At 56.1% G+C, this 22578-nt stretch overlaps 7 protein-coding genes across 7 annotated transcripts; 2 read left to right on the top strand and 5 right to left on the bottom strand.

Moving 5' to 3' along the window:
- Window positions 1–3069: 3069 nt before the first annotated feature.
- On the bottom strand, window positions 3070–6477 carry EV422DRAFT_616004 (uncharacterized protein; the record flags this gene model as incomplete). Its single annotated transcript, XM_053073952.1, has 4 exons — window positions 5838–6477; window positions 5499–5639; window positions 5252–5413; window positions 3070–4964 (listed from the first exon to the last, which is right to left on the bottom strand). Exons 1-4 carry the CDS (start codon window positions 6016–6018, stop codon window positions 3070–3072), a joined length of 2379 nt encoding a protein of 792 aa, XP_052929781.1. The 5' UTR covers window positions 6019–6477.
- Window positions 6478–8655: 2178 nt separating this feature from the next.
- On the bottom strand, window positions 8656–10244 carry EV422DRAFT_562592 (ClpP/crotonase-like domain-containing protein; the record flags this gene model as incomplete). The annotated part of the gene is made up of 4 exons (XM_053071966.1): window positions 8656–8898; window positions 8997–9295; window positions 9400–9775; window positions 10239–10244. 4 exons carry the CDS (start codon window positions 10242–10244, stop codon window positions 8656–8658), a joined length of 924 nt encoding a protein of 307 aa, XP_052929780.1.
- Window positions 10245–10663: 419 nt separating this feature from the next.
- On the top strand, window positions 10664–11942 carry EV422DRAFT_592542 (membrane protease subunit; the record flags this gene model as incomplete). The annotated part of the gene is made up of 3 exons (XM_053073551.1): window positions 10664–10834; window positions 10904–11118; window positions 11192–11942. The coding sequence occupies 3 exons, from the start codon at window positions 10664–10666 to the stop codon at window positions 11694–11696; spliced, it is 891 nt and encodes a 296-aa protein (XP_052929779.1). The 3' UTR covers window positions 11697–11942.
- A 683-nt stretch (window positions 11943–12625) lies between these two features.
- Window positions 12626–13667, bottom strand: EV422DRAFT_52 (uncharacterized protein; the record flags this gene model as incomplete). The annotated part of the gene is made up of 1 exon (XM_053069652.1): window positions 12626–13667. A coding segment is annotated over one exon (710 nt), but the record flags the coding sequence as incomplete, so codon positions are not given.
- A 370-nt stretch (window positions 13668–14037) lies between these two features.
- EV422DRAFT_502317 (uncharacterized protein) lies at window positions 14038–14953 on the bottom strand (the record flags this gene model as incomplete). The annotated part of the gene is made up of 2 exons (XM_053068257.1): window positions 14038–14292; window positions 14441–14953. The coding sequence occupies 2 exons, from the start codon at window positions 14951–14953 to the stop codon at window positions 14038–14040; spliced, it is 768 nt and encodes a 255-aa protein (XP_052929777.1).
- Window positions 14954–15936: 983 nt separating this feature from the next.
- Window positions 15937–20412, top strand: EV422DRAFT_574948 (uncharacterized protein; the record flags this gene model as incomplete). The annotated part of the gene is made up of 15 exons (XM_053073196.1): window positions 15937–16041; window positions 16092–16128; window positions 16344–16649; window positions 16728–17042; window positions 17086–17274; window positions 17368–17687; window positions 17712–17892; window positions 17974–18140; window positions 18284–18292; window positions 18370–18492; window positions 18555–18832; window positions 19052–19255; window positions 19463–19632; window positions 19704–19902; window positions 19968–20412. The coding sequence occupies 15 exons, from the start codon at window positions 15937–15939 to the stop codon at window positions 20215–20217; spliced, it is 2853 nt and encodes a 950-aa protein (XP_052929776.1). The 3' UTR covers window positions 20218–20412.
- Window positions 20413–20494: 82 nt separating this feature from the next.
- On the bottom strand, window positions 20495–22421 carry EV422DRAFT_615999 (nucleoside phosphatase family-domain-containing protein; the record flags this gene model as incomplete). The annotated part of the gene is made up of 1 exon (XM_053073951.1): window positions 20495–22421. One exon carries the CDS (start codon window positions 22419–22421, stop codon window positions 20616–20618), a length of 1806 nt encoding a protein of 601 aa, XP_052929775.1. The 3' UTR covers window positions 20495–20615.
- Between the last annotated feature and the right edge of the window lie 157 nt (window positions 22422–22578).

The raw sequence follows: 22578 nt of genomic DNA, 5'->3' as shown, positions 1-22578 counted from the left end.
TGAAAAAGGTCAATAAGTTCGTTTTCCGAGATCAGACGAAAAAAATATGATGAACATCACAATACGCCTGCCCGTGGTATTTACCAATCAGGAGAAGCTCACAAACAGGGAGAGGGCGATGTGGAAGGTTGGGGGGATGGAGGGATGGGCTGAGGGGAGAGTGACGACACTGGAGGGTGGGAATGCGGCCACGGGAGTCGGATAGCCTCACCTGTCGCCACGACCACACCTTGGTCATCAACAGAAGTCGGTGGTATTGTATCATCCGCCCATTGCTGGGCATTATATCTGAGTGTGTGGCTCTCGATAGGTGGATTATGAACGAGTATGGCGATATTCCTGCCCACAACTATTCTCCGTAGTTCATAGTTACCCATTAAACTCAAAGGAGATGGTGGGTGCGACCTTCAACATGTACAATCCATCCCCATAGTTTTGTTCAACTCTCAAAGACGGGTACGCACCCATACACGAATCAAAAATGATGTCTTTGTTCCCTGGGATCGGATTCATATATGTATTTTGAAATGGGTATATGGTGTGCATGTGGCGTCTCGCATGAAGTACGGGGGGGTTTCGTTTATGGCGTGGGGCAGGAAGTGTTGCGTGAGAGTCGCGGGCGCCACGCTCTCCATCTCGGTAGCGCGATGCTGCCTCTATATCCTCCGACATGTCCCCGATCCCACCCTCGCAGTCCGCCGCCGAACCTCACAGACGCCGCGCGAAGGAGAACATCCCCACCGCAGCTACGTAGGATGTGGCGCAGCGCTCGCCAGCTCCGCCGAACCTTCGTCTGCCCCATCCCCTCCGTCCGCTCCGCCGGCTCGCTAAACTATCTCCGTCCAGTGGTGTTCTTGACGCGGAACCTTGCGGTCGAGTCGTGTGCGACGCCAAGGACGATGATCCATACACTCCATTGCTGATGGTGTTGCGGGTGTTCAATGCGACGTAAATGTGCGCGTCATGTGCAAATATGTGTGTTTCAGTCGGATGTTCGCTCGATCGGGGCATGGGACAGACGGAAGTTCGCGATACCTTAGCGAGCGGTGCGGGTGTGCTGGATGGATGATGTAAGTGGCTGGGTTGGGGTTTCCATGGGTGCTGTTTACGTTTGTGAGACTTTGTGGGTGTTGAGGGGATGGTTTCGTTCGTGAAGAGAGTTTGTGGTGGTATGATCGCAGTGGGTGGTACAATGCGTTTGACGATCCTTGGCCGAGAGCAAAAACAAGTCGAACGAATGTGGGTGCTTCGCGGGACATGAGAGCTCTATTCCGCGTTTTGGATTCCGCCCATCACAACACCCTACTCTCCCAAAAAGCGCCATCACCGCACACTCCCCCCAGCCGACCCCGACCCCAACCCTTTCCCCTTCTCCACCCCACTCCCACCAACCCACCCCTCCAACCCCGCCCCAAACAACGCCGCTAAACCCCTAATTGTTCCCCCACCCGAACTCCTCGTCGACCCCCTACTCGGCGCCCTCTCACTCGCCGGACTCCCATGCCCATCCCCACCATGCTGCTGCTGATGCCGTCTCATCATCGCCGGGCTCCCACCCGCGTACCCCATACTCCTGCTCCGCGCCATCGCGACGGGCGATAGATTCGTTGACGCGCGAGCAACACCATCGTGTTGCTGACCGTTGGTGAAAACGGCGGAGAAGGAGCGGTTGAGGATGTAAGGGGAGTGTTGAGAAGGGTGTGAGGAGGTGATGGTGTGGTAGGGGGAGGAGGTGGAGTTGTGGGGGGTGTAGGTGCCGGGGATGTGGTCGTGAAAGCCCGGATGTGGGTCGGAGGAGGTTGTTGGGTGGTGGGCGGGCAGGACGCCCGTGCGGATTAGGGAGAGTGTTAGGGGGTCGTGGTAGCGCTGAAATACGAGAAAGAAATGGGGTGAGAATGAAGGTGTTGGTCTCACCGTCGGCCATCTACCGTCGCTCGCCTAGAAGTGCGCTTGTAAAGTGCAGCTCGCTCGCAAAATATCGATCGCTCTCGGGTATGGCTCATGACCTCATGCATCCCTGCGTCTCTCTTCGCTCGCGGCAGACCGCATTCGCTTCGCGAATCAGGGTCGCCGTCGCTCGCCAAGTTGCTTCTCCTTCAACGCTCTCCAACGCCCCGTACCTTCCTCACCTCATCACCCCCGCTCTCTTGTCCCCAAATACATACCATCATCGCCTCAAACTCCCTATCAACAGTCTCATAAACCGGCCTATATCTCCGTTCCCACTCCTCCCTCAAGTCCTCCATCTCCGCCTGGTGTTTTTGCAACAATAAATTCTTCTGAAAGCGCATTGTCGAAGGTGGTGTGGTGGAGGTTGATAACTGTGGTGGGTGTGCTTGTTGTGGGCGATGGGACGGGTTTGAGGACGTGGAGGAGCGTGAGGAGTGGGACGTGAGGGAGGAAGCGGCTAGACCTGCGGATATCGAGCCTGTTGAAGCAGTCGAGGGATGTTGCACTGGACGTTGGAGAGGTTGGAGCTGAGTTGCCTGTGGCTGTGGTTGTGGATGGGAGTTTGGGCCTGACGCTGTGGCCGCAGTTGCAGCTGGCAGTGCGGCGGGTTGCTGTTGTTGCGTTGGGCTCGCCATTGTACTGGATGCAGACGGGGGTTGTGAAGCAGGGGGCTGCCGGTCTCTTTCGCTGGAGGGGGCCAGTTATGATGATGCTGCCAGCGCGGAGCGAAGTGCAGGTTGCGGGGAAAAGGGCCCGAGCGGAAATGACGCGCGGGGGGCATCTCATAGATATCAGACATACTGTATCAGCTGGGGGTGACTGTACTGCATATGTGCACATGTAGGAATGCAGTACTCGCGCTAAGAGACGAGTGCTGTCAGAGTGCATAGCCCACGCGGCAAAAACCGGGGGCAACTGTAACATGTACGTCTATTCCTAAGCGTTCGTCTGCAGTGTCGTATATTAGTATCGGGTCTTTGAAATCTAATAGTTCTCCGCACTCCCATTACGCCTCCATTGTCACATCCTCGCCATAAATAATACTAGTATCTCCACCTCCGCTTTGACAAGGGCCCCATACGTTAATCATTCACAGAGATCCACTCTCCCCGGCTCAGTTCAATGGTTAGGCATATAATGCGCCTTCCTCGAAGCAAACCGCGCAGGTGTCGCTCTGGGAGGCGGAACCGAGCTCGAACTGCTTTCGTCCTGGGGCGAGGATGGGAACTCTTGGTACATGGGGGGCAAATCCGCGTCGTCGTCGGGAAGGGATTGGGTGGGGTACAACGATGCGGTGCTGGGAGGTGGCGGCGGTGGGGGTGGGATTTCAAACTCGTGATTTTGTGGTTGTTGTTGCGGCAATGGGAGCGCGACGGGGGCCACGGACGTCCACGGCGTGTTGACGGCCGCCCGCCCTTCATCCACCCTCCGGGTATCCTGACCACTCGCCTCTGGGATAGGTGAGCTCGTACGCCTTGCTAAAAGCCCCACACCCTCCTCCTCCTCCTCGCCCCTTGATGTCGTGTCGTTGCTATAAAACGACGTCCGCGGATCCACGGGGTGCGCTTCTACCGGTAAGATCTCATAGCCCATTGGCCCGCGTGGCAATACAAACGGCTGGTGTTGTGCGGGTTCGATATCGTCAGGCACGGACGATGTGCGCGGCGCGGGTCGTGGGAGGAGGGACGTGCCCTCATCGTTTGAGGACACTGATGACGCGGTTCGTCCTAGCCCTAAAGTCGTAGCACTGTGGAATGATCTCCGAGGGTTGACAGCCTCCTCGGCGGGCGGGATCTCGTACCCGTATGGGACGCTTCGACGGGGCATGGGTTGGGGGACGGCCCATGCGGTTTCGGTGGGCGTGGGGTTGTAGAGCATGCTTGAGTGACGGTCGTGCCATGATGCGCTTGTTGGTGGGGGTGGGAAGAGCTCGGAGGTGATGCGTTCCAAGGCTGCTGTTTGAGAGGGGGTTATGATTGAGATTCCCGCGCGGTTAGCGTCGTTTGATTGCGGAGGTGGGGAAGACGCGCGGCTGGATGCGCCGGTGGTGGGGGGGATGTTGGCGATCAAATCTTTGCGTCTCGTGCCGGGTTGCGCTGATTCCGATGCTCCGATCCCTACAGAGATCGCATCGTGGGAACCCGGGTGTTGCAGAGGCGGTGATGATGCGCTACTACTACTGCCCGATCCGGCTGCGACAGGAATGCTGGCAATCAGATCGTTGGGTCCCACGCCGGCAGAGTGCTGAAACGGTCCCGCCGCACTGTTCGCCAATGAGCTCGCTTCGATTAATGGCTGCTGCTGCTGTTGCTGCATTGCGGACGGGCCGTTGCCCAATGAAGCGTACGGAATATGAATGGTCTCATGCATATCCTCTTGTCCCCGGCCGGGAGCTAGCTGCGTTGCTGCGGCAGTCCCAGTGTTGCCCACGGAATGTGCTTCATTCGAAACCTGCGGAAGCGAGCGCGGCAGCGATGGAGAAGATGGGCGAGTGTCGGAGGTAGTGACTTGGATCGTTTCGACTCCGTTTTCCGGTGGCGCCGATGGTACGACCGGCTTGGAACCATGCCTTTTCCGATAGTTGGTAACGAATAGTCCTATGGCTATTATGATGAGAATGACGCCTACACCGATGCTCGCGCCTATAATAGGTGAATTCGACGAGCTACTCTTGGATGTGGAATCACCGGCGCTACTGTTGGGTGTGAAATCACCAGCGCTACTATTGGATGTGGGAGCACCAGCGCCAGCTGCTGGCGGCGCGAGTAAGGACCAATCGCTGCTCCACTTGTTCTTCCGAGTGTCAAAGATGTATGCATTGATGTCGTTGCTTCCCGCTCCTCCGGACCCTCCGTAAACGACCAGAGTGTCCCTTATTCCAACCATTCCATGCGAAGATCTAGCCGCGGGCGTGGCCCCGGGATCGCTCGGTTGCAACGGGGGTGCACTCCATGTTCGGGTGTTTGGGGAAAAGACCCAAAGGTCGCTGAGGTCGTACCCAGCGCGGTCAAGACCTCCGAAGAGGTATACGAGGCCATTTGCCACGGCGCACGCAGAGTGTGACCGGGCGGGGGGGACGATGTTCCTTGGATTTGCACCCAGCCCCCCGCCTCAGTATATATCCAGGTTTCAGCGAGAAAGCCGGTTTTATCATCGATGCCACCGAACAGAAGAATGGAATCGGAAGATAGGGTAACCATGCAATGGGCAGCCCGCGGGGACGGACGGGACCTGGTCATCTGAGTACTCGAGTACGCGGCCCCATTGAGGTCAACGATCCAGTGGTCGCTTAATAGCGTACCCTTTTCGGAAAACCCGCCGAAGAAGTGCAGTTTGGAACCCAACATGGCCGAGGCGTGGAACACCCGCGACTCCCCAGAAATCAAACTGGGGGTGAACGGGTCGGTTGCGAGGTTGTCCGCGTCTACAGAGGTGATTGACATGTTGCTATTCCGAAAGCCGGCTAAAAAGTCGGAACGAACTTATCAGGCATGCACATGGAACCAGACTAGGGTGTCCGGAGCAGCTCGAGGTCTATGCCAACTCACCGTTGAGATAGATCCGGTTATTGTAGGAGACACAGTTCATTCTATCACCCGGTGTCTCACTGTCCGGCAATTTGACCGGTTTGAGCTCAACCACACCGTTAATCACCGACACAGCTGTCTTTTGGATACGGTTGGTCTCGGCTATTTACGACCAAAGAAATGTGGAGGGGAGTAATCAATAAGAGGCGAGTTTCGATCATGGTAATTAGCAGCTACCACGTTCGGTGAGAGGGGTATTGGGCCCTTGGCGCAGTGTGGCTCGAGTGTTAAATATCGTAACCAGCCGCCATGTGTATAGGTTTGGGAAGGAAGAAGGCTTAAGGACAAGGGAGAACCTACCTCGGGCCTGGTCAAATGCAATGCCGCCCAAGACGACAATTTGAGACCCTTCTTTCAACGCATCTATAGCAACCATACAGAACCTCGATCTTTCCAAACCAAAGCTCTTCGGCGCACCTTGGGCCAGGAGTATCCCAGCCGAAATGACTGCACCCACTAAGGCCAGCCGCCCGTGAAACATCGCTGTATCGTTTGAGCAAAGACTCGGCTTTCCATAGTGTTCTAAGCAGCAGCACCGTCGAGAGGGAGCTGTATATAGATTGTCCAGCTGGGTTTGTGGCGTAGACACGATGTGGAATTCCGGCAGTGGCACGTATTTGGCTGGTGGGAAAGATTCCGAATGGCGGGCAACTGCTCCCACGGCTCCAAGGCGTAGGGGACTCGAGGTGGATAGTACTACTGAAGGCCGAACGGAGCGGAGAGAGCCTCACACTTTATCGTCTGAACGGTGTAGCGGCGGTATACGGAGTCTATTTTTCAGAATCCCCCGCCTGGGAAAAGATAAAGGCCCTCCACCAATGCCAACTCGCCGAGGGCGTAGTATCGATAAGTATGGGCTCTACCACAGTGGAACCGAACCTGCAAGGGCCTGGGCCGTCGGTGGAGTCGGAGGAGTCCGCGCAAAAAAGAGAAGCTTTCCTCACAGGCTGCTCCGTCGATTCCCAAAAAGTGTCGAATCACTGTCGAAGCCTGTGGGGAAACCAATGCTGCTCCCATCTTGCGATTCGGGCGCTCTCAAATCGGACTGGGTGGTTCATCCCGAGAACCTGGATCGATCCCATCAGAATCCCCGATTTGCCACCGTCGCCAGCCAGCAACGACACCCACCCAGCTACGGGATTCTCATCCACCATCACTTCCAGCACCGCGGCGTGTTCGTCGCTCCGTGCAGAAGTCTCTCAAACAAGGGCCTCCCCCCCCGACAACAAACCTCCTTTGCACTGAACCCAACCTCCTTCCCATCCTCCTCCTTTCTGTCCTCGCACATCAACGACCTCGCCGGCATGGCTCAAGAAAAAGTCTCTTACGGAAAACCGCAGAAATACGGACACAAGGTGATTCACTACACCTCGGGAAGGAAATTTATGCTCAAAGATAGGTAGAGAGGGATTTGCGGCGAGAGAAGCGAGAAGCAGCGGATGCTTGAGGTTGGGCGAGCGATAGTAAGCTTGACTCGCTCGAACGACAGCGAGGGTCCTGCGGCGAGCAAAGCAGCTTATCCATCGCCCATTGCGCCATAGGCGCAAGAATGCTTGAGATCGCGGCGGAGGCACGGGGATGCTTCGGGGTTGGTTCGCTTCCGGGAGCCCAAGGTATAACATCCTTATGGCCAGCGGAGGAACAAGGTTATGGTCAGCAGATTGATGGAGTGTGGGGCGAACTGAATGTGAAGAGAGGCGGTGTGTTCACGGTCAGCGAAACGGCGGAGGTCAATGGGATTAGCGACATTCTGGCCGAGGTTGAGGAGGAAGTTTGAGCTCATCGCCGACAGGGTTGTGTGCTGTAAGGGTTAGCATGCATGGTCGGCTTCCAGCGACTGCCAACATCTCAAACTCGCACTGCGAAGATTATTCTCGAAAATTCGTGCAGGTGAGCTGTCCTCGTTCCTGGCAGTGTTCTTTCCGACATGAACGAAGTAACAGATTACTCTCCTTCATCCAAGACGTACTGTGTATGTAGAGGTACACAACCGGACGAAAGGAATAACGAAGAAGGCAAAGCTGTGTGTACGCAGGGTCATTGACTGCATGTCTGTCAAAAGGGGCGTGCAGTTGGCCGGCAGGAGGTGATATCATCTGCTATCCTCCTCCCGGCCACTGCCCGCTTCTCACGATGCGACCGTCCGACGGGTCTTGTCGCTCGGTCCATGACCTCTCTCCTCGTTCACCGCACACTCCTACGCGTGCAGCGGAACGTCCCGGCCCTCGGAGGGTTTCCGATTGACCGCCAGACCCGGTTTTCGAATCATCCCGTTGAGAACAGTCTGACACATCCTCCCCCGACCCGGAAGGTTTTCGTATCTTTTTGGGGTCGGATGGATACGATCGCACGCAACAGTATCAATCCCTCTTCTGGGAAGGCGAGCGCATCAACAGGGCCCCTGCGTGTGTGAGGTCACCGCGTGGGGGCAGTAATGCTGGTTCGTACATTTTTGGTGCGCATGGGCTGTTGACATCCCCCATTTTTTCAAGATGTGTTTATGGAGGGTTGCGTTCATTGAGACGAGGGAAGACAATCAGCGCATGAAGGCAAAAGCAGTCTTTCATCTCCAACCAAAGATAGATAGTCTCCAGACACACTACAATACACTATCTTAATCAAATATCGGATATGAGGGGGACGGCGATGGTTGGTCCAGTGCTATCGTGGTAGTGCGAGCGCCGCGGCGAGTGCTCTGGCGTAAGTTCATGCTTCTGCTTTTCCTGGGCTGGAAGTCGAGTTGAAGCACTACGGGAGCCGACGATCAACGCCGGTATTGTTGGAAAGCATCGACTGCGGGGACTTGCTTTGCAGCGGTGACTGGATACTCTTTGAGACTCGGCCCAATGACTCTAATCCCAGAGCTGATCTCGCTGCTTTGATGAACGGCGGGAGATGTCGTCAGGAAAACGAGGTTTACACTCAACCCCCTTACTGCACAATGCAGAGCAGGAGCACGCCAAACCGCCGAAGGATAGCATTGGACGAGTCATTCGCCTTCAAATCTATCGTCCGGAAACCGTATACACTTCTATGAGACACATCGTGACCACGGCCAAACTCCTACAAAAGCCAGCTATGCAAGATCTACGCCGTTCTACAACGAAAACCCATCTATCTACAACCCCAACTGTCCCAAACTCCCCTCAAGCCTCTCCAACTCCGCCCTACGCTCCTCCTTGACCATCCGTCCAAGCTGTCCCAACCCCTCCTCTCCCTCCCCCTTACTCTCCCTCAACGCCAACCGATGCGCAACATCCAACGCAACCTCCGGCGCACACTCCATATCCGGCTTCACGCCCAACCCCTCCCACCCGCGTCCCAACACCTTATTCGTCGTGCATCCGATACTGATACTCGCCTGCAAATGGTCGTTCAACCGAAACCCATGGCAAGGGTGTCCCGCCCCGCCGGTGTTCTCGCCCACGACACACGCGCGTCCAATCGCCTGCGCGGTACCGGCGAACTTGTCAGCACACGAAAAAGTGCGTGCGGAGGTGAGGGTATACACCTTGCGTTTTGGTACCGCGGCCCGGGGACGTACGGGAGGGTGCGAAGCTGCTCGGTGGTGTTGGATGGCCGCCAGTGGACAGAGTTGGTGTGGATGGCGCGCGGGACGAGGTAGGAAAGGACGAAATCGGCGGTGCTGCCGTCGACGCCGAAACACGTGCGGAGGTCGATGATCAAGGAGTGTGTTGAGGCCAGGATCGTGAAGGCGGAGGTGATGACTGGGCCTGAGAGGGCGAGGGGGAAGAAGCCTGGAGATAACAACGCGGGATATGTCAATCTTCACACCATCCAGCCATCAACCACCCCACAAAAACGATACCCTGCTCTCCTCGCTCGCGACCCGCGGACCCACCTTGAAAAACAAGTAACCCAACCCCACCCTTCAAACACTCAACCCTCCTCAGCCCAAAATTGATCAACCCCCCACCCCCCAACTGCTGCAAATTCACCCCATCCTCCTCATCAACCGGCAACTCCTCCTCCGCCGGACACACAGGCAGATCCTCCCCTAAAACCGCCGGCGAGTACGTCACCCCCAGATGCCCATCGTTATTCACATGCAGAAGATCCTGGGACAGGAGGTTCGCGAGGGCGGGTTCGTCGGTGAGGAGGGAGTCGTAGGCACCGGACTCGAGGCGGGATTGGATGTGGAAGGCGAGTTGGTCGGGGAAGACGTAGTGTTGGCGGAGAAGGGTGGTGAGGACTTGGATGGGGGAGGTGGGGTTGGGCTGGCCATCATGCGGAGTGGAGGGCGGTGAAGATCAGAAAGATGCAGAGACTCTGCGGGGGTTGGGGTATAAGGCTGATTCGGCGGCGGCATGAGTGTCCGGCAGCTCTATTTATGTACTATACATCACGCTTTACGGCCTTGTACGGCCTGATCTACTGTACATGGTCTTGTTCGTGGGGAGTTGCGAAATCGTGTACTGTACAGCTGTACAGTATGAGCCCACGAATCTTGTTGGGGTCGGAGCGGCTTCTTTCCTCCCAGCCGCGAACTTCGACTTTTGCTTTGCAACCCCCAACCCCCAATGTACTGTACTGTACATTATGATGATGTAGCCAAGAACGGACACCCCCGAAGCGACGTTGCAATCGGGCCGACTCCGTGGGAATCGGGCCCATACATTCAAAACGATACCTGCATATGATGGACGTGGAAGGTAGTTGTACAAAGTGCGACGAGAAAACGGTCATTAGAGACTCGGCGTCCCAGCGCGAGTGCCAATTACCCAACCAAGGCATACACACACTCCAGTAACTTGAACACACAGAATGGAGTAGTGATGGAGAAGCTGAGGAACCGACGTTGTCGCTGGAACGAGAAAAGGCGGTGGGAATCTCGCGCGTTGGTTGTCAGGGCAGCCGTGTCAAATTTGAGGGCGCGACATTTTCCGTGACGTTTACGTGTCAACCTCGCGTTATCGACGTGTGCCGACTCTGCGGACGTCCTCGCTACGCTATGCATATGCGGCCATGGAGACGCCTCCCGCTTTCCGCTTTCTCGTTGAACAAGCCTTCGCATTCATAACCACCCGCAATGCCATAAAAACCGCCTCCTTCGGGCGATGTGATCCGCCCTTCTCCATAGATCCACACTAAACATCCCAAACGACATGACCCAATTCGACAAAACAGCAGAAGCCGCAACGCGCCAAGCCACAGAGCTCATCAAACAGCGTCTAAGGGCAGGTGTGCGGGGCCGTCACGTTGCCAAAGCTGGAGCAGTCCTAGCTGGCTCCTTTTTGACGTACAAGTATCTCAAGTCTGATTATTCCGTTTTCGCGGTAATTTCACTTCCTGATGCAGATTTTTGGCGCCACTCGCTCCTTATGCCACCCTTTCTGTAAAATCAGGTCGTTCCCGCGGGCCACGTCGGCGTCCTCGACCGCTTCGGCGTCGTTCAACCCACAGTTCTACACCCGGGTTTCAGCTGGAAATCGCCGTTGGAGAAGTGTATCCGCATCTCGACAAAGACGCAGCTGGAGGACTATTCATGCACGGCGCCTAGCAAGGAGGGGTTGTCTGTCACGATGGCTGTGTCGGTGCTGTTTCGGTTGGAGCCTGAGAGGTATTTTCGTACGTCGTCCGGGCTGATCATACCAGAATCCCGTCTCACTCACTTCCCCCTTTTCGCTTCACAGCGCCGCAAAAGTCTACAAAACTATCGGCCCCCAATATCTCGACATTGTCTTCCGCCCGCAACTCCGCTCCGCCATCCGCGACATCACCTCCGCCCACGACGCAAAAGACCTCTACTCCTCCTCGATGCGTACATCCATGACCCTCGCCGTCGAGCAATCCCTGCGCGCCTCCCTCTCGTCCCGGGGTATCCAAGTCGAAGAAGTCCGGTTCCGCGACCTGACCCTCCCCGCACGTCTCACCCAAGCGATCGAGGAGAAATTGCGCGCGGAGCAGGGGGCGATGCAGATGCATTTTGTGCTGGAACGGGAGAGAGCGGAGGCGGAGCGGAAGGCGATTGAGGCAGAGGGGATCGCAAGGTTTCAGAAGATTGTGGCGGAGGGGGTCAGTCAGAATTTGTTGAGGTGGAAGGGGATTGAGGCGACGGAGAGGTTGGCGATGTCGCCGAATGCGAAAGTTGTGGTTGTAGGTGGGAAAGATGGGTTGCCATTAATCCTGGGACAGTAGGCAGTCGAGAAAGACGTTGATCTCGCACTGTACATACATAGGCACACCATACCCTCTGATGCGGACGCCCGGTATCCGACGTACCCTCTGTGTTATCTTATGGGGGTCTCATCTTCGACGAAACGTTGCAAATGAGATGCCCGCAGGCAGGACATGGGTCGCGGACGAAAGCGACAGTGAGCTAAGGGAGGATCTCGTTCTCGTCTTACACACGCCCACTGGTGCTGAATACTTGCGCTGGCTGGCCAGTTCCGAATTGAAGAAGGTTCCCGTTCCGTCCTATCATGGAAATTCGGTCAGGAATTTGACGATCGAGATGTCTCCTGCGCTGTTATCTGTCGAAACTGTTTAACGCCATAGATAATTGTTACGTACAGTACGTGTTGGCGCTTTGTCCTTGAGGTGCCAAGCTCCGCATCATTATCAAAGCAGCGTTTCAGAGCATGAAGAGCACTAACCATCTGGAATGGCGTCTCCGTCGCGGCCGGCTTGCCTGTCTTCAGAGGTGCCTCTTTCAACAAGAACCACTGGACCTTTTACAGCGTGGTATTCACGGGTTTCAACAACAACGACCTGAAGGAGTACAAAAATCTCCATCAAGCAGCGCGGCGGAACCCAGACGTCATGGCGCACTTCGAGTTGCCGTCACCGAGGCTCTCTTACACTTCACTGGTACCCGGCCTTTGTCCGTTGCCATAACCCGTGGGTATTCCGCACGTCGACTCAAGCAGAGACCCGACCCGCCGCCATCGCTGGGGTCTGTCCAAATGCTGTCAAAACCTCCACACTTTTGCGGACCCTCTCTAAGACCTTTTTCTCACGCTCCTTCTGCGACCTTCTTCTTGCAACCCAAGCAAACTCTCACCACACCCCACACACAACCACACACACACAACCACAACCATGCCGAAGGCGACCCCCTCGCGCTCCAGCCAGCCGGATGGTGACGATCGTGGGTACACCTGCCTTGCCCCCGGTGGCCGCTGCTGTCACCTCGTCGCCGGCGAGGAGAACGGGGATTGTGGGGGAGGTCAAGACTGCGCGCGCTGCGTGCAACAAGTGCGGCCGGGCTGCTGCGTATAAAGCCCAATTCGCAGCCATCCCCGGCGCCGTAGTCGTCCCACAGGCCCCCGTCTCCACCGTTCCCGCCCCCATCCCTGCCCCCGTCTCTCACTTGAATTGCACTGAGAAAGGGGATGGCACTCACAAACGTTGCATTAAGAACCCAAACCCAAGAACTGTGCGAACCATACCTTCCAATTCACATTGCTCCACGGTATATGCAGAGCGGAAGCCGTACGTTGATATGGATATAGAGGCTAGAGAGAGGCGAGGCGAGGCGCAGACGTTGAAAGCAATGTGTGTATGTGTCGTGGGAAATGAAAGCAAATGCTGTGGGTATAGTTGAAAAGTTATTGGCATCGACGGGTGAGACGGGCGACAACACCACGACCTCCGCTTTACCGCCTTGTAAACGAAGGTTGGGGGCTGAGCTGGTGCGCAATTTCGTGAGATGCTGGGCACGTTCTTTCCGCTGCTTGATCTCGTCGGTAGCCTGCACGTTCATCGGGCGTTGCTGCTGTTGCTGCTGCTCCGGGTTTTGCTGCCCGGCCGCAGGCGACGGCGGTGGTGTGATCCAGGCATGCGTACGTAGGTTGGAAAGAAACTGCTGTCTCCGCGATTTCTGCAATTTATCCTCCCTCAACAGCTCCATATGCTTATCATGCCAGTTCCACCACCGCCTCAGCCTCGCCTGGTCGAACCGGCGAAGGGTGGCCTGTTGATGGAGGTTGCGCGGGCGCTTGTAGGAGACGCGGTGGACTTCGGGTATGCCGTGGTTGGTTAGGGTCTGGGTGAGGACCTGCTCATCGGGGGTGGGCAAAATCTTGCCCGGCACAGCCGAGGCGTTCTTTGTTTGCGATTCGCGGGTCTCGCGAGCGATGCGGGCCGCTCGCAGCTTTAGCACCATGCGAAGTCTCCTCCACCGACCGCCTTTTTTTGATTAGGCGCTTGCTTGCGAGGGCGGGGCGGGCGAGGGAGCGCGTCGGAGGCGGGGGGCCGGGGGTTTACTCCAGTTTCGAAACGACAATTGCCGCTGGCTAATCATTATCTTATTCATTCATTCATTCTCATCCACTCCCAATAAACCCGCCTGCAAACCCCCCATGTCATAACTCATCACGGAATCTCCCATACCCGGGTAATATAATCCTGACCACGTGCCCAGTTGGGGTTCGGGTTCGGGTTAGGGTTAGGGTTAGAGACCGGGTTAGAGTCCGGGTTAGGGTTAGGGTTAGGGTTAGGGTTGACCCACCCGTGCCGTGTACCACTCGGCCGACTTTTACACAAAGGTAGGTAGTGTTAGGGTTAGGCACAGTCGTGGCTTGTCCACACTGCTGATCGCCGCATCTCCAAGACCACACTCTCCTCCTCTCACACGAAACGTCAAGCGCTCGCAGCGGACGGCAGCCCCCTCACCCCCCTGGCCAACGCCCACCTCCTTCCAGCTCAAGCCCGGCAAGCCCATCTCCGCTGGGTGTTGACCGCCTGGGCACGCGGCCCATGTTGAGCACAACCGCTGCTTGCGGAGGTCGACCTACGTGGGCTGTGCTGTCTGGGCGTGTTTGCTATATGCTGATCTCGATGCCCATGTTGAGCACGACCGCCGCTTGCGGGAGGTCGACCTGCCTGGGCCGTGCTGTCTGGGCGTGTTTGCTATACAATGTCGAACTCGAAGTGCACACTCGCCATGTAGATATTCCATATGAGCTCGCAAAGAGATGTTGAGCGAGCGCGGCCGTTGGCAAAAGCGGTGGCGTTCCCTCGTTGTCCATGACCGAGATTACTCTCTTGCCCGACAAGTAGGGACCAAAGGTCTCGAGTCCGATCGCGATGGTTGCCATTTCAAACAGGGCTGATGAAGATCCGGCAGCGTGATAGCACCCGGGACACCAGCGACCGACGATGAAAAAGTCCTTGCAAGTAACACCGAGACCAATTTCGCCAGAGTCAGAGGCAATGCCAAAGAGCTCTTGCGTTTCCCATTCCTGCTCCGATAGCAAACAAACCCTAGACCACTGAACGAGCGTATCGTAGTGCCATCGGAGGTCATGGGGGGCGCGAGCCGACAGTCGGACTGTATGCTGGGAACCCTTGCTCGCGTTGACGACGCCGGTCAGCTTCCATAGTTCGCTGAGATATACGCGCGCCTGCCAGATGACTTGGGACGCCCACGAAAGGACTGTTGGGTTTCTCATATGCGCTGTTGGGTTGCCGCCTTTCCCCTAGCCCTCGATGCTTTGGAACGTCGCCGTGGCGGCTTGGACTTCGACACTGGCGTTGACGTTGACACTGTCATGGTGATTTGCCTGGTGAAGGGAGTATGTGAGTTAGTTGGGGCGGAGTATGTAGGTCATCGCGGGAGCATGGGAGTGGGTTTGTGACGTAGAACGGCAAACGTATCGCGAGGCTGCTCCTATTCCGAGCTGCCTCAGGCGATGGCGCACGTGGATAGCGTATTGCGAGGCTGCTCCTATTCCGAGCTGCCTCAGGCGATCGGTTTTGGTTGTGTGTGCGGCTTCTAATTCTCAACTGTAGTGTAGGGATTGGGTGGATCTGTTACCTTGGAGTTGAAGCGGTCGGTAGTGGTATGATACTTGTAGGTAATGCCTGGGAGGGGAATGTCGGCACTGGCTTGCTTTTATACCCATTCGAAAGGACCCTGAAGAAAAAGTCCGGCTCACGCCTCCAGGCTCCAGTGCAATGTATGATGGCCTAAATCTAACATAAAGTAAAATAGCACCGGCTTGATGAAAATAGATCCACGGCTAAATGCTAGAGAGGATCCACATATCATATAATAATCCAATAACCACCTAATATCAGAAACAATCAACCAACAATCACCGTACAAACAAACGTAGGAGTCTGAAGGCTCGGACATACTGTGCAGGACGTATAAATAGCCGCTCGTCATCGGACGGAACACCTTTTTCCTCCTCAGCATTTCAAGACCAAGATCAAGACCAAGATTCCGTGGCCCAGTCCCCAGATTCCGTTGCCCATTCCCCAGTACACGTAGAAGAAGTTGTGACCACTGCCGGCACGGCCAGGCGTGGTATTCACTGCCGGCACGGCCAGGCGTGATTGTTAACTATCTTCTGGTGGGTCTGGTGAATGATGAATGGTGAATGGTGAATGGTGAATGCTGGCTCTCGCTCAGACTCTTGCTCCACAACCGATGAACAGTTATGACCACTGCCGGCACGGCCAGGCGTGGTATTCACTGCCGGCACGGCCAGGCGTGATTGTTAACTGGGCGTCTGGTGAATGGAGCTCGCGCTTCGTGTGCGTCCTTTTTCCCACAAAGACCGAGAATCACCGTCTGTTTTTCAGTCAGAATCACCGTCCGACGACGACCAAAACTGCCTTTGTGTGTCCCTCTCTCTACCCGGAAGAGCATACTCACCAGTATCCGTTTGCACCATACCTCCGAAACTTCCGGAATCACCACCCTTAGCCTCGTTGCGGACGAACTCAAGATGGGTTGCTGAGCTTTTGCGCATCCGATGACAACAACTAGTTTACGGACCTGGCATGTCGAGCACCGATGATCTTCACCTCTCTGACGACGCTCGCCCGACGCAGGCTACTTCGTCCACCGACAATGTGCGCCCCGCCGACAACCAACGCCAGGCTCAGCCACGGGGTCTTGGGAACCGTCCGACTGCCGCCAAACAGATCGCTTCTTCGGTCCCGACCAATTGAGGGACTACCGATCCTGTGGGTCCCAAAATCCATTGAGGGCTCCACAGGCGAGAAGACAAATTCCAGACCTGCTTTCACACCTAGACCGAGCTCCTTCTTACAATTGCGCACAATTGCCCACACTTCCACCCTTGCACATCAAGGCAAACCCCCAACCAATCTCTAAAAGCCTTCAAGACATCGCAGGTAAGCAGGAATCCTGGATCCTCATCAAGAGCAGGCCCCTTTGCTCGGTCCCCTTGATCTCACCACCTGCCTGCACAGCACAGCACAGCATGGCCATCATGTCATCACACCAGGCGCTCCAGGGGCACCTGTGGGGTGGCATCTTTAGCGGAGCTACCACACCGCGGCGGAAGAGGAGGAAGGTTACTCTGGCTACCCCGCGGCTGCCCATACGTCTGCCAACCGCTGTGCAGACGCCATTGCAGCCCACGCGATTCGAGTTCCCACCGTCTGTCCAACGCCACTTGCCCCAAGCAATTGCAGACATGGTTAGCGAGAGTTCCGGCAATGAAGACGGGCAGCAGCATCAGCAACAGCAGCGAGGGCTTTCACCCGTGGACAGGGGCCTGCAGCGTCCGTTGAACCTCCCTGCTCCCATCCCTTTCCTTTTTCCCAGCACACCGGGTGTACGAACCCCCGCCACCACCACCAGCTCAACGACCCCGCCCGCAGACACACGCCAGCACCAAGGTTTCACTTCACCGAATCATCCACAATCAAGCTCAAAGGGAGCACCTGACAACATTCATTGGCAATGTTCACATACTTGCGCGCCACACCACCTTCTTCCTCAAGTACTACCTTGGTGAGTTTTTGGCGTACACTACACTGTATATTTACACTACACTGTACATTTCCCACAAAACAATGTCCTGACTGCTACGTCTGCTCACCGCAGCTGATCATCCTCTACACAATTTCCCGGACATCACCAACAAGCACATTAGTGTGATATTTGAGCTGCTAAACAACCCCGGCTACAATGGCAGTCCGATCATCGCGCAAGAGTTGCGTCCACGGGTTCAAGAGTACTGTAATGTTCACGGATTTGCCCCCATCCGCATGCGAAATAGCCAACAGACTGCAGCGTACACAGCTACGAGCATCTTCACTAACCTCAAAGTCAACGTACAGGAGCATTTTCTGCAAATGCTTCTGCGCTACTTCAACAAGCGGCTTGGTTTGAAGCAAGCCGTACTGCATCTTCGGAGAGCCGGAGTCAGCTGAGCGCAGCGCCAACAGTATTATCGGCGTGTCCGTCAATTCACAAAGTACGCGACATTTGAAGAGTACCCAACGGAAGAGGAGTTTGCCGGCCTCACACGACTTGAGCGGACTCTCCTCGACGAGTTATGTGCTCTGTTTCCTCCCCAGGATGAACCGCTTGCATACAGCCTTGCGGTGGACGCAATGCCATTTTTAGGTGAGTTGCATCCTGTATATTCTCATCCCTCCCCCCCCCCCTCCCCCCCCCCCCCCCCCCAGCCCGTGCGTGGCTGTGCAGCGGCACGAGCGCGCGCCTCGCTTGATACCCCGACCTGGCCGAGTGGTTGCTTGCCGGGACCCCGGCCGACGTGGTTCGCGATGCGCTGTTGCCGCTGGGCGCCCGCACGCTTGGCTCCTGCGGGCTCCCCCCCCCCCTCCTCCTCCCCCGCCTCGACGACGCCCCCAGTGCGCGCACAGCGGGCCCGGGGCACGCCCGATGCTCTTGCCCACCGCCATGGCGTTGGCGTAACCGCCCGCCCCTTTTGCCCCCCCCCCCCCCCTCGGCTTCCTCTTTTGTCTAATCATGGTCCACTCCTGTTTCACCACAGGTGCCTATTGTGAGCTCTCACGCCTTTATGAGCGCCGTGGAATGCGGCTGTTTTCTGCTATTCCACTGCGCAAATCTTGAATCCAGTCGCCTGTTCGGATGGACACGCTGATCCTGAGTACTCATATCCTGGATGTCAGCAGACGTTGCATGGGAAGACTCACTGATGAACGCAAGCGGGAGCTGTGGGGGCAGTTTATCAACGTGAATGTAAGTCTCTATCCTTATGTGCTTATTTCAATCAGATTACGTTGCTGAATGACGGATTATAGGACAAGGTCTTCAAACATCGAAAGAAGCTTGGTCTCAAGTTCGATGGGTCAATTAGCGCCAACGGGTATTCCGTTACCATCCACTTCAAGAAGCCAGGGCTCAAGTATGGGTATCGGGCCCGGAAGCGCAGCAAGGCCCAAATGCAGGAAGAAGTCAAGCAACTGTGTTTTGAGCACCACATTGACAAATTAAGGGAGGCTCCAAACATTGTCTGCATTGATCCGGGCAAGCGTGACCTCCTATTCTGTCGAGACAACAAGAAGGAGCAGCCATTTTGGTACGTTTCAGTTGATTACTACCGCCCTGCTGTCCCCGCTGTCCCTCCCCGCTGTCCCCGCCGTACCCGCTGTTGCCGCTGTCGCCGCTGTTGGTTACGCCATCAACTTTATGCTATCAACTTCCGCCATCGCTGATCTCGACGCTTCCTGTGCTGAGCACGACCGCCGCTTGCGGGAGGTCGACCGGCATGGGATGTGTTGTCGCTTCGCCGTCGTAGTCGTGAAGCGCGAAGCGCGAGCCCGGCTCCTACTCCAAGCTGGACTCAAGCGATCGCGGAAGTTGGCGGAACATTCAATGAGATCAGAATGCGGAGCAATGCATGGCGACTGCGACTGCGACGGCGACTGAATTCGATCTGCAGTACCTCCGCTATCCCCGCTGTCTCCGCTATCCCCGCTGTCGCCGCTGTCCCCGCTTCGCTGTCCCCGCTCCGCTGTCGCCTCTGTCCCTGCTGTCGCCGCCGTCCCCGCTGTCGCCGCTGTCCCCACTGTCGCCGCTATCCCAATGAACGCCCTCCTCAACCCTGTCCCCGTCCCCATCCCCACCATCCCCTCCCGTCACCATCCCCACCATCCCCTTTGTTCGACATTCCGTTGCCGCGTTCTCACAATGCACCACCCCATACCAGATACACATCCAATCAACGGGCGGTCAAGACAAAGTCTCGGTACTTTCAAAGAGACATGAGAGAGCGAAAGACCAATGCCGGCATTGCTGAGATGGAATCACATATTCCGTCGCACAAGAGCATGAACATCGAGGTGTTCTCAGCGTTCATTGTGGATTACAAACATGCGGGTATGATGTTCTACTTCAACTTTGATTTTCAACTTTGGTAACACATGGGCTGACATCCATCCATATCCCAGATCCCGCCCTGGATGAGTTTTACCAGGATGAGGTTCACGTGGCTCGCAGATTCAAGGCGTTCTCACTGCGGCAAAAGTCTGAGAGCAAGCTCATCAAGAACATGCGACGCCTGTATGGAAAGCATTTTTCAGTCATCTTGGGTGATTGGAGCGACGCTGGAAAGACCATGCGCTTTCAGGAGTCGTCGAAGACCAAAGGGTGAGTGATTATCATTGGTGGTACCTGCTATGTATTTTAATATGCCAACTCATCATGGAAATCAGATTCCGCACACTCTTTGCAAGAAGCAGCATTCCATGCTACTTGCTAGATGAGTATCGAACATCGTCCGTGTGCCCCAACTGCCACGGCCGTGTGAAGAAAAACATCCGACGACGGCTGTCATCTCGGCCGTGGCAAGCTAGAAAGGGAAGAATGGAATTCGTCCATGGATTGGTGGGTTGCCGCAACCCCGAATGTATCAACCAAGACTGGACGCCATTTGAGATTCCTGCTGGAAGACGACCACTATGACTACGGATGAAAGTGCACAATCGGGACGTCCTAAGTACCAAGAATTTCCTCTCGATTGTGCGTTCGGTGGTGCTTGGCAATGGCAGACCAGACGCATTCTCCCGTAACCAGTAGTCTAGAATTTGCCGTGGTGGTTATCTGCCATCCACATCATTGTACCTCTGCCGGAGGCATCGCCGATGATGGCAACTTGTAGTTGAAACTCTGACGTAGGGAGGAGCGTTGATGTGACTTGCACACGCATGACGCGAGGAAATGGACAGGACAAGGAAATGTTACGATCGTTGGAACAATATTATTGCATCAAGGGATTACTCAACTGAAAGCATTGCCTTTTTACAAAGGATCCCGATATAAGGGGAGATGTAATGTAGCTAAAAACATAGCTGACTACGCAATCACCTCGGCCGCTCATAAACAATCTCAATCCTTCCCACCCCATCCGGATCAACCTGCGCAACATCCGAATACTTCCTTGTCAGCCGCTTCCTCTTCCTCCACTGCCACAGCAGTCCCCCTCCCACACCTCCCATCAAAACCATCCCCAAAACCCACTTCACCACCCTCCCCACCACCCCCTGCGCTTCCCCGTCCGCCCTCGGTATAGTAGCAGCAACATGCAGCAAGATCGCCCCCAACGTCCAACTCACACTAAACGTCCCAATCTCGTTCACACTCTCAAACGCCGGATCGGAACTCGCACCCTCGCCATGCACATCCACCCCCCTCCCACTGTCATCCTCATCGTTCGGCACACGCACCATCTCCCTCGGCACGCCAAGCCCGTCATGCAGGACACTCATGATCCAGGCTGATTTGAAGCACTGGAGTTTCAGCCGGTCGATATCGTTCACCATGGGCCATCGCTTTTCACCAAAGTGTTGTTGGATCTCCGGCCACGGCTGTGAACAGAACTTTGTGGTGGAGTCCAGGAAAAGGGAGTGGTTGTAGCTACCTCCGAGGCCGTACACGTCCGACGCGGTGTACCAGTACTCGCTCACACCCAGAAAGTGCAACGCGTTCGAGACGGGCGCGTGCACGCCGTTGAAGAGGCAGGGGCGATCTGGGCAGGGCAGGGATTTGTTGAGGAGGGGAAGGAGGGAGGTGAGGCATTGGGTGAAGGAGCCGGTGCCGAGGAAGGTTGGGGTGGGCGTCGTGGAGGCGAGGTGGGGGTCTTTGTAGAGGAGGCCAGTGGGGAGGCAGGGTTCGGGGATTGGCAAATTGGTCGTATCCGTATGAGAACTATCCGCGGCGGTCAAACCTTCTAGGTACCGCCTCCTAGCCTCATTCACCCCAAACCCCAAGAAAGTCGTCACAAAAACGCGATAAGTCATCTCCACCCCATCCAAGAACCTCAACTTCATCGTCGTCAAATCATCGCTATGCCGTTCGGCCATATCCCGCGTCGGCTGGAATGCAATCTGCGTCGACGCCCCGCCCATATCCAGGAATCCAAACGTATGTTTTTTGGGAGTGTTGGGGTCGTTGGCGACGTCGAACCCGTTCTTGAGGTAGTTGACCGTCACCCAGCCGTAGATGCCCTCTAGCTCGCCGGAGATGACACGTACGTGTAAGGCGCAGCCCCCGTCGAGACGGTAGGGGGAGTGGGAGCGGATGTACTGGCATGTCCGGTCGAGCAGGCGGTCGCGGGCGGTTGGTTCGACTAGCCGCATGCCGGCGGTGGCGAGGAGGTACAAGGGGGTCTGGGCGCGTTTCCGTTTGGGGATCACACTGTCTGAGAAATCCAAAAGAGGTTGGAGATGTGACCCGATGGCTTCGGGTCTTGATGCAAAAGAGGAGATTCCGGGGTCTTCCTTGAACGTCCAGCGTTCGCCCTTCTCGTCGCCCTTTTCGATGACGGGTAATCTATTCATGGCGTTTTGACCGAGCGCCTTGCGCGCAAACGCCGGATTTGTCCATGAATACACTTGCACGCGCGACCCGGAACTTCCCGCGTCTATGACAATGGCGTATTGCCGGTTGCGCTCCCAGAGGGATTCAGATTCGAGGTCGGAGGTGAGATGCACGCCTTCTACTTTCGGGGCGCGGAAGCCTGTTTCTAGGTTCAGGACGGCTGTGTCTGGGTCTAGTTGTTTATGTCGTTGTGAGCTGTCTGATGTAGGTATGTAGTCGGGTGTTGACGAGCTTAGCGAGCTCAAGACTGTTATTGAGAGTCCGGCGGTCAGGAGGATCACTATCACCATCGTTGCCCGGTTTGCAAGGCGTCCTATTGATGAGAAAGAGGGGTGTTAGCAATGATCCATCACGCATCTCAAAAGCCGCTCGCTCTCGTACTCGCGACTCTCTCCGCTCCGCTTGGCACTCACCTCCTGGCATCATCCCCCAATGCCTAAGAGCCAG

The sequence above is a fragment of the Fimicolochytrium jonesii genome (assembly GCF_025526975.1).
Source record: "Fimicolochytrium jonesii strain JEL569 chromosome Unknown EV422scaffold_1, whole genome shotgun sequence".
NCBI lineage: Eukaryota > Fungi > Chytridiomycota > Chytridiomycetes > Spizellomycetales > Powellomycetaceae > Fimicolochytrium > Fimicolochytrium jonesii.
Note: the sequence above shows the minus strand (reverse complement) of the source record. Positions and strands in the feature narration are given on the sequence as shown.